At 42.3% G+C, this 10,548-nt stretch overlaps 1 protein-coding gene across 1 annotated transcript; it reads left to right on the top strand.

The window, feature by feature from the left end:
• The first annotated feature begins 420 nt into the window (after positions 1 to 420).
• On the top strand, positions 421 to 2,483 carry LOC123071341 (cysteine-rich receptor-like protein kinase 10). Its single transcript, XM_044494887.1, has 6 exons — positions 421 to 582; positions 671 to 923; positions 1,064 to 1,283; positions 1,392 to 1,527; positions 2,164 to 2,367; positions 2,457 to 2,483. The coding sequence occupies exons 1-6, from the start codon at positions 421 to 423 to the stop codon at positions 2,481 to 2,483; spliced, it is 1,002 nt and encodes a 333-aa protein (XP_044350822.1).
• Positions 2,484 to 10,548: the final 8,065 nt, after the last annotated feature.

Raw genomic sequence — 10,548 nt, forward strand, 5'->3', positions numbered from 1 at the left:
TAGCACTGTCTTTCAGTCATGAATCCTCGTTCGAGTTATTTTTTTTACTTTTTTATTATAACAAAAATATACATACAGGAATGCTATTGTTTTCTGTCAAGTTGCTTTTCTTCTAAGTCAGAAGCTGGCATTATGCCAATTTGTCAGTTGAGTTTAGTCAAAATTTGGCACAAACTTCGTTGAGTTTAGTTAGTTCATTCAAGGTTGTCCAGACTACTTTGGCTGAAAATTACACTTCTCCAAAGTTCAAAACTGCATTTTGGGGGTTGAAATCTTCAAAATATGGTTTGAAACCTTCTCATCTTGGAACGCACATTTCTTCTTCTTCTTTTTGAAACGGGAAAAGGGACATCAGGCAAAGAAAGCTGCGGGAGTCAGAGATCATTCTGACAGGGAAGGAACCGTGGCATATAATTGCAAATGGAACGCCGATGTACTATCACACCAAGGGACCTAGAGTGGATGCTATGTGATGAAACGGCAGAGCCGAAGGCCCTGTCACTCTCACTTCTGGAAGATATCACACATAGTTTCTCTGATGAGCAGCGAATTGGCAGCGGTGGATTTGTGGTGGTCTATATGGTACAATAACTTTGGGCTGCTCCGGTCTTTTGATCAAACTTTATCTGAAAACTGAAGTTGTTTCTGACAAAGCATCTTCTCACTGTAGGGAAAGCTTGAGAATAGGATTGTTGCCGTGAAGAAGATGTCCAATACATATATGCATGAGAAGGAATTCCAGCAAGAAGTTGAATGTCTCATGATGGTGAAGCACAAAAATATAGTACGGTTTCTCGGTTATTGTGCCGACACGCAAGGTAGTGTGGAAAGGTACAAAGGAAAATTCGTCATGGCGGATGTACAAGAAAGGTTACTCTGCTTTGAGTATCTTCCTAGAGGAAGTCTTCATGAGTATATCACTGGTAGGATCATGTGGCATGTAAAGTTTTATTTAACCTATATTGTCATTATTAGAGATCATATTGTACTCCATCCCGCATACATTGTCTTATAACATCCCGCATACAACACTAAACTTACTCTATCCTCTTCCACTTCAAAGATACATCTTACGGACTTCAGTGGAGGGACCGCTACCAAATTATCACAGGAATTTGCCAGGGGTTGCATCATCTTCATCAGAATAAAATTGTCCACTTAGATCTGAAGCCAGCAAATATACTGCTGGATGATAATTTTGTCCCAAAAATTGCGGATTTTGGTCTATCGAAGTACTTTGCTGAAATGCAAAGCCAGGTTATTACTTCCAGAGGTGGAACATTGTAAGTTTGCTAAGCTTCTTGAAAGTTCAAAAAAAGTTATTTTGCTATAATTTATACTAACACTGCATTACCTTGCTCAACCAATCACATTGAAATATATTTGTGCAGTGGATATATGGCACCAGAATTTTGTAACCATACTGAAATCACATACCGTCATTCGTATCGGCTTGATATCTACAGCCTTGGAGTTATAATCATTGAAATACTCACCGGAAAGAAGGGCTATCACGCTGTTGACAATGTAAGAACAATTAGGTCTTCTTTCGAAAATAAAGACCGTGCTTCAAAATCAATGTATTACTTGCTTCTCTTGTTAGATGCAGCATAATGTCGCTTTCTTTCATTTTTAGCTATAAATGAACCATGGACCATATATTTTGACTGAAAGACTTAGAGATGCTATGACAATATAAATACTAAAACTAGGCTTTGAACCTTTAGCGGATGGAAAGCACCGACAACTCTACCACACTTCAAGAGGTGGTTCAACCATATGTACGGAAGGTTGAACTACAACTGTAGTACTGTCATGTTGCGCCAATATTTAGCACCTCAAAATCACACGAATTAGCTTATTTGTGTAGGAGTGGGGTTGGACAATCTCATCACCCATTGTCCAAGTTATCTCCAACCTGAAATTTTGAATAATTTCTTTTGGTTGAATTGATACTTAGTTTCTTCCAATATGTCAGATGAAAATAGGGGTGCACCCCAGTCATGTTCTTGGGAAATTTTATTGTTAGTTCGAAATCTTAATTGATGTTGCTTTGTGTAAGTTATTGACATCATGTACGGGGCATGCTGCTGTACTACGTACTTTAATTCCACATTTAGAAAGATGGTGAATCTTTTTATAACTCAGAAATTCAATTTGTAGGTCGTTAAAAGTTGGAGTAACATGTTGGAGAAATCACAGAGCAATGTACAACTGGACCAGGTACGAGTATGTGCTGAGATAGGAATAGAGTGTGTCGACTTCAACCCACAGAAGAGACCAGATACACAACATATAATCAGTAGACTCGATGAAACAGAAACTATGGGCGGATATATCAAAACTGGCATGGTTACTTCACAACAGGTAAATAACTTCCGGGACATCCATGACATCCCTCCCAGAAAAATCTTTTGATCTTGTGTACATCTCCATTTGCACTTTGTTGCTCGTAGCCAGCAGATGAGCTGAAGTCTTCTTAACTGGTTATATGGATGCACATTGTTACATGACGACATAAGCCAAAAGCCAAAGTCAAAAGCTCACAAATAGGTGCTTTTTTGGCTTTTAGGACAAAATGGGAAATCCAAAGTTAAGCACAACCAAGCACTCCCTCCACCTTGCTGGGATTTTACTATGAAACTATGTTTCGGATGCAAAATGAAGTTTCATCAAGTTTCAGGAAATTATTGGATATGAAACTAGGTTTCATCAAGTTTTATATATGAAACCTTGATGAAATGCATCTAAGTATTATCGGGTTTTAGAGGAGATCAACTGTCGGGTAAAGCTGTTTGGCCCAAAAAACCATGGGTGCATCCGGTGCATAGATTTGGTCAGTGCACTGGATACTTTCTCTCCTTCTATGAGGTAAGAGAAATATTTGATTTGAACCCTCCAATGATCAAGGGTACATCTGACAACGTAAACATTATATTTATCGCAAGTACTTGGTAAAAACGGAGAGTGTTTCAAAAAATGATTCTCTTTGTACCATTCTCTATTTTCTATACCAAACATTCACAAGATGACGACCATATGTGCCTTCACAAAATAGAATGGATTTTTTTCATACATGATAGTTTATATGTACACTACTAGAATCGATGTCGCTGGTACTAGGGAAAGTGTGAACGTTGCCAAGTTTCACATCACTGCCAAGTACAAATTTGAATCAAACTCGGCAGATACAAGCTTTGCCGAGCTCCCGATAGAATGAACTCGGCAAAATATCAGAGCTCGGCTCAAAACCAGATTCAAGTAGTGTTATGTGGTTAATTCAAAGTTGCACTTGGGAGCATAGGCTCTTGGGTGAAAAACAAAGAAAAATTCAAATGTGAAAAATTTCGAAAAAAAATTCATATATATATTTCATGATAGTCGTAATTGTCCAAGCAAAAATGGAGGGAGTGTGACTTTGCAAGATATGCAGCCAAATGGTGCCTCCTGATACAGTCTAAGCAAATAATGATTTTATCTATATTATCATGCACACTCTGATGTAGTGAATTATGTAATGGATGAGAATTTGCGTTGTGTCAAATTAAAGTTGACTTGATTTCTGACAAGTTTAATGCTTGTCAAATTGCTACAGAACATCAAACATATTTATCAATTTCAGACATTTTTACCAGCTATGCAAGCATGATTAAATTGCTTTTTATAATATTAAAACTTGTACTGTGGCAATACTGCACGTTTATTTCCTCCCGATTTATTTGATCAGACTTGCATTGTCCAGTAGCACAGAATGAAGTTTGTAGGTGATCAGAAAACTTATGATGGTGATTTTTGCTTATAGCTTTGATCACACAACTGCATAATCATCCCAGGCCTCTTCTGTACTTCAAAGCTTTACTGAAATGGTCGCCTGTTTTACTAACGCATAACTCAATAAGTTACTAGCCTTCTTGGCAACAGCAAAGAGGACTCTTTTTTTACCAAATGCCAAGCAAACTAACAGGAAAAAGCTCAAGCAAAGCCTCTGATTTGAACCTGCCATTGCCATTCATTATGCTGCAAAAATTGATACAGTTTATTGCTACGGTCTTTTGCACTAGTAATGTGCATGTCAGTCAGCCGAATGCTACAGGACAATACTTGTACAAGTTCATCTGTTACAGCCTTCCTTCAGACGAGAGGCTACAACTTCCTCTGAAGGAATCACCCTTGTCGGGGTAGGCCATCCAGGGAGATAGCGCCTGATAGAGGCTTCGTCACCGGAGCCGAACGACGACGGTTCGTCATGGCCCTACCTCCGAGACGACCGCCTGGGCCGGTTCGTCGCCGGCGCCGAACAACGTCAGTTCGTCATGGACTCGCCGTCCAGGCATCCGCCTGGTTTGCTTTGTCACGGGCGCCGGACGACGTTGGGATCGAGTCGACGGAAATCGGAGCACACGACGGCGGCGGCGGCGGCGCAAGACGCGCAGAAGCAGTCGGGCTACTCTTGGGTAAAAGGTTTTGGGGTTTTTTTGTGAAGTAAGATGGATGTCAGATTACAAAGCGGGCGTCTAAACGTAATTAGTCCCTATACTGCACGTGATGCTCGGGATTGAGATCGTGGGGTTGAAACGGAACGGCTACACGGATACACGAACTAGGTAGGATTCACCTAATATGTTGCTATATATATATATATATATATATATATGTATATATATATATATATGTATATATATATATATATATGTATATATATATATATATATATGTATATATATATATATATATATATAGTGTTACTATTCATCACCCAGTGTGCAGAATAAGTTATTTTTCATCCGAGGTAATATTACGATCATTTCATAATTAAATTACGTTTGGAATTCAAATAGTTACATTCCTATCGATTCATGACGTAAAATTTGACATAAAAAATAAAAATATAGGTCATAAGACAAGAAAAATTACAGTTTATGTGTATTTTACACTATGTTTTTACATTTTTAATTTTACATAACATAAAATATTTTTTTCGACGATTATATATTTTCTTACGGTCTCTTTTTACTTCGGAAATAAAGCAAAATTTACAGAACGTAAAATTACGGTCCATTGATGGTAAAATAGCGGGGGTGAAGAATAACCTATTCCTCACCCAGGATGACGAATAGTCAATCCCTATATATATATATATATATATATATATATATATATATATATATATATATATATATATATATATATATATACCGCTATTTTACCATCAATGGACCGTAATTTTACGTTCTGTAAATTTTGCTTTATTTCCGAAGTAAAAAGAGACCGTAAGAAAATATATAATCGTCGAAAAAAATATTTTATGTTATGTAAAATTACAAATGTAAAAACATAGTGTAAAATACACATAAACTGTAATTTTTCTTGTCTTATGACCTATATTTTTATTTTCTTATGTCAAATTTTACGTCATGAATCGATAGGAATGTAACTATTTGAATTCCAAACGTAATTTAATTATGAAATGATCGTAATATTACCTCGGGTGAAGAATAACTTATTCTGCACCCTGGATGATGAATAGTAATACTATATATATATTTGTGTCTTTTGCGAGCCTCTAAATTTTCATGGAAGAAAGATAAATTTTGCACCTTTTGTAGAAAAACCTGTTTTAGCACCTAAAATTTTTGTTTTGATCATTGAATTTTTTTGTTTTTCTTTTAGGTGCAAAAATATTCACATTTCTTGATAGTAATGCACTCACACAAAGAACACGAATTCGTACATATGTAATAAAGATTCTTTTTTGAATCTGTTAGGTCCAGAAGCATGTGTTCGTGGGAGCCATTTGGCTGGACCCATATTTTACATCTAATCTCATGCAAGCATCAAATTAAAATATACTCCCTCCGTTCCTAAATACTTGTCTTTCTAGACATTTCAACAAGTGACTACATACGGAGCAAAATGAGTGAATCTACACTTTAAAATATGTCTACATACATCCGTATATAGTAGTCATTTGAAATGTTTAGAAAGACAAATATTTAGGAACGGAGGGAGTATATTTTTGTTGTGGGGAGAAACATATCGTATCATATGTTGGTCAGGCTGATGAAACCTTGTCATTTACGCTGGAAGGGAGGTTTGACTTGTTGTGCTTCCATTTATTTTTATTTTTATTATATGCCCTACACTACTGGAGTCATTGCTTACAAGCATAATTAGATTTCATTTGATATGCTCTGCAGTTCTCTTGCCGCCAACAGTAGAGAAACATGCGACTCGCGCATATGTTGTTAACTGTCATAATAGGTTCATCTCAGCTTATACAAGCATGCTGAAGTATTAAGCTTGTAGTTGTTTCAGTTCTGTCGTAGAATAATAAGGAATAAATTGGAAAACTTCACTGAGATATTGATTGGTAGATGAACTACTTAGTTTGTTGGATATTCTTGTGGTTCATATATTTCCCTGTTTGCCCTTTTTGGTTGCATTTGGAATATAGTACGAGATGATAGTTGAAATTGTCTCTTTTGGAAATAAGTATCATAGTGTATGGGTAGCACATCCTGCACAAGATTTATTTTGTATTGCTCACCGAAATGTTTTATGCTTTTGGCAGATGTCTTCTCGTGGTGGATGGTCACACTTCGAGGATTAGGTTATTGTTCTGTTGAAAATCGTAACATTTCCTCTCTTCACTACAATTAGGGGCTCCTACCTCCCAGGGGCTGCCTTCCCGCCCAAAAAAAGATCTCTTGCCCCTCTCGCGTCGCCTCTCCCGCGGGCGGCTCGGGAGGGCTCAGCCGCCGCCGCCGCCGCCGCGTAACACTCATGCGCCCTTCTCTCCCTCCGCCGCTGCCAATGGTCAGCGCCGGGCAAAGCCCGTGTGTGCGACGGCGGTGGCGGAGGGTCTCTCCTCCCTCTCTCGGATCCGCGGCGACGCGGGCGTGCTGATCCGCGGGGTGCGGCCCTCCCGACGGTTTGGCGGATCCCGGAGGCGGCGGGCTCGCGGCGGTGCACGGGCGCCCAGATGGGATTCTCGGCAGCGTGTGGGCTCCCGACGGCGGCGAGCTTTGGATTGCGTCGGCCGCGCGGTGCTGGATCTTGTCACTCGTGGCGGATCTCGCCACTCCGGCCATCATGGAGGAACCTGGACCTGGGGCGGCGGCCCCATTAGGCATGGCGACGGTGCCCTCGGCTGGCGATGTTCGCGGGGGCTGGATGGATGGCGTCTTGACCGCGTGGGCGGTGAGTTGTCGGTGGATCTCCTCCGCGCTGCAGGCTCTCTACCGCTGCACTTGGTGGCTTACGATCGCGGTATTCGGCCTTGGTGCGTTCGCGGCGGCTGGTCGAGGCGACATCAGACCGGAGGAAACTCTAGATGACTCGTTCATCCCGACGTGGCAACGACCAAGGTCGCCGTTCTCCTCCTTGCAGGCGCCGTCGAGGTCCCTGCCCTCCACCACGACACCATGCCCGGGGGAAAACCCGAAATCTCCTTAGATTGGGCGGCGGCAGCACTGCCTGTGTCGTACCCTTCTTGGAGGCGCCGCCTGGGGCGTTTGGGTGCTCGGTTAAAGGAACTGCAGGCAGAGGGGATGGGGCCAATGGCAGCAGACGGTGTTCGCGAAGGAGGAGTGGCGTGGCATCTGGCACGTCGACAACGGCGGGTCTCAGTGGCATGGAGCAGCGGGGTCTCACCGGTGGGCGTGTGATGATGGACGAGCGCAGGATGGTGGCGTTGTCTAGCGTCGTGGTGGCATTGACAACAGCTAGACCGGGCAAGGTAGATGTAGCAGTACATCACCGAGGATGGATTGGTGGCAGGTGGCTGCGGCGGCCTCATACCCGGCTGGCGTCTTGGTTGAGGAGTGCGCCGGACTGGTGGGTGCCCCATACCCGGCGGGCGTCCTGGTTTGGACCTCAGGTTTTAGATGTTAGGTCTGGCTGCAAGGTCTGTTTGGTATTAGGCCCAGACTATCAACATCCCTTCATCAATTTGATAGGAGTAGCGACAGATGTTTTCTAGGCGGTGGCTTTAGTCTTACCGTTGTATGACTTTTTAAGGTCTTGTGTGAATAATTAATAAAGTAGCTGCATGCATCGTCCCGATGCAGAGGCCGGGGGTCCTCCTTCTTTTCTAAAATAAAAACTACAATTTGTGGTAATGACCTAAATATCTTAAATATTGCAGGCTCTTGTTGTCCTTGTCCATGACTTTGGTCAAAATTGGGAGTTAGTAAGCGATGCAATCAATAACATTGTGCAGTTCAAGGTAATTTCATGAGTGGGATAAAAACTTTTGTCTATGTCGCATATTTTTCATCATATTGTTCATACATGTAATGTGAGCTTGGATTTCTTTCCAGTCCCCGGTTTCTAGGCTTCAATTGTATTGGCAATCTTTTTAGTAACTGTATATTTTCTATACTCTGGAATTATATTATGGGGTCTTAAACTTAGCGTACTAATCAGAGGCACTGTTATTCCTCTTTCATCAATTCAATTTCCATGTTTCCATTTTTTTCTTCTTTTTTTCTTCGATCTTTTCCTCTAGCTATTCCTTTCTTCTTCTTCTTCTTCTTCTTCTTCTTCTTCTTCTTCTTCTTCTTCTTCTTCTTCTTAATTTTTATCGGGAACGAGGGTGTCGAGGATCGCCGAGGGGTCGAGGGTCGGGAACTAGGGTCGAGGGTCGTTAAGGGGTCAAGGCTCGAGGGTTCGAGGGTTCTACAGGGTCGAGGGTCGAGGGTTCCAGCAGGGTCGTCTAGGAGTCGAGGGTTCCAGGGTCGTCGAGGGTTCCAGGGGTCGAGGATCACCGAGGGGTCGAGAGAGGTTTCCTAGTGTCAAAGTATTGAAGAAATCCATGCCTTCATCATTAGCCAGAAGTAACCAGGGCACGTTGGTACGAAGTTCTGCAATGTTGTTCTAGAATGGAGTCCCGGACAGAATAATCCGCCTTTTGGTACGAATTCAGCAAAGGCCTTCCAAATAGCTATATTCGGAAGGCTCTTGCTGAACTTTGTACCAAAAAGCGAATTATCCTATCTGGGACTCCGTTCCAGAACAACTTTGAAGAGCTTCGTACCATCATGCACATGTTACTTTCGCCTAATGATGAAGACATGGTTTTGTTGAATCCTTTGACACTACGCAACCTCCCGGCCCCTCGGCGATCCTCCCAAACATGAGAGGAAGAAGAGGATAAAAAAAGAAGAGGAAGAAGAAAAAAAAAAGAGGAGAAGAAAGAATAGAGGAGTTACTCCTCTATTCTTTCTTCTCCTCTTCTTTTTTTCTTCTTCCTCTTTTTTTATCGGGAACGAGGGTCGTCGAGGGACATAGATGTAGTGTCGTCGTTGTCGATATATACCCCCTCCCGATAGCTTGCTATGATTAGGTAGCTAGTTCTACGTTTGGCACTAATATATCCATCTGTCATGTTTGAATAATAATTGCCATGTTGTAAATATTTGTAGAAACTATGGACACCGCCCGAGACGAAGCAAAAGAAGCGTTGTTGAGGGACATAATCGCAGAAGGAAGTGATGTCGTCTCGTTGTTTCTCAACGACACCGATGGTCTAGAAGGAGAGGGTGAACAAGCTGGCTACGGTGACCAAATGCCGGTGCAAGAAGAAGAACATGAGGACGGCTCTGGTGACCCAATGCCGGTGCAAGAAGGAGACCGTGATGACGGCTCCGGTGACCGAACCGAGTCCGGCCAGGTATATATATTAGTTAAGCCTGTGCTTACTAGCTGATTGATGCATTCATTGTTTTGGTATGTACACATATTAATTAAGTCTTTATTCTTTTTTCTAGCCCTCCGGATCGAGCACAACTTCGGTAAAGAGACGAGGCCCGAAGAAAAAGTTGAGCTCGGATGAAAAGTTAGAGATCATAGCAATCGCGCCCGACGGCCAACCGATTGAACCCCTCCGGACAAAGAGCGCACTTGTTGCTCAGTGCAGGGTTCTGGTTAGGGACAAGATCCCGAAAAGCATCCAACAATGGTTTAAGCCGGCTACAAAAGACCCTGAAGTGTCTTATGTCAATGATATGCAGAAAAATGATCTTTGGACTGAGCTGAAGTCAAATTTCACCCTACCCCCAGAGGATGATCCGGAGAAGCCAGTTAAAGAGCAATTAATCAAGTCTTTTGCTCTTAAGAGGATGGCAGATCTATTCAGGAGGTGGAAGAAAGAGCTGAATAGGTTTGTCGATAAAAAAGAGACACCAGAATTCAAGGGCAGATATGAGAATATCAGAGATCACTGGCCTGCATTTGTGGCCCACAAGACATCGGAAAAGAGTAAGAAGATGTCGGCGACAAACAAGCAAAATGCTGCGAAGAAGATGCTTCACCATCGCACGGGGTCAGGTGGCTACCTCGTAGCCCGGCCTAAGTGGGCCAAGACTGAGAATGATCTGGTTGCTAAAGGGATCGAACCAGAGACAATTAGCTGGCCAGACCGTTGCCGGACTTGGTTCTTCGGGGCTGGCGGAACCTTGGACCCTGTAACAGGGAAGTGCATTTGGACGAACGATCAAATGGACATACCAGTCAGGAAGCTTAATTAGTATATCGGAGCAGCGCAGC

The sequence above is a fragment of the Triticum aestivum genome, chromosome 1A (genome assembly GCF_018294505.1).
Source record: "Triticum aestivum cultivar Chinese Spring chromosome 1A, IWGSC CS RefSeq v2.1, whole genome shotgun sequence".
NCBI lineage: Eukaryota > Viridiplantae > Streptophyta > Magnoliopsida > Poales > Poaceae > Triticum > Triticum aestivum.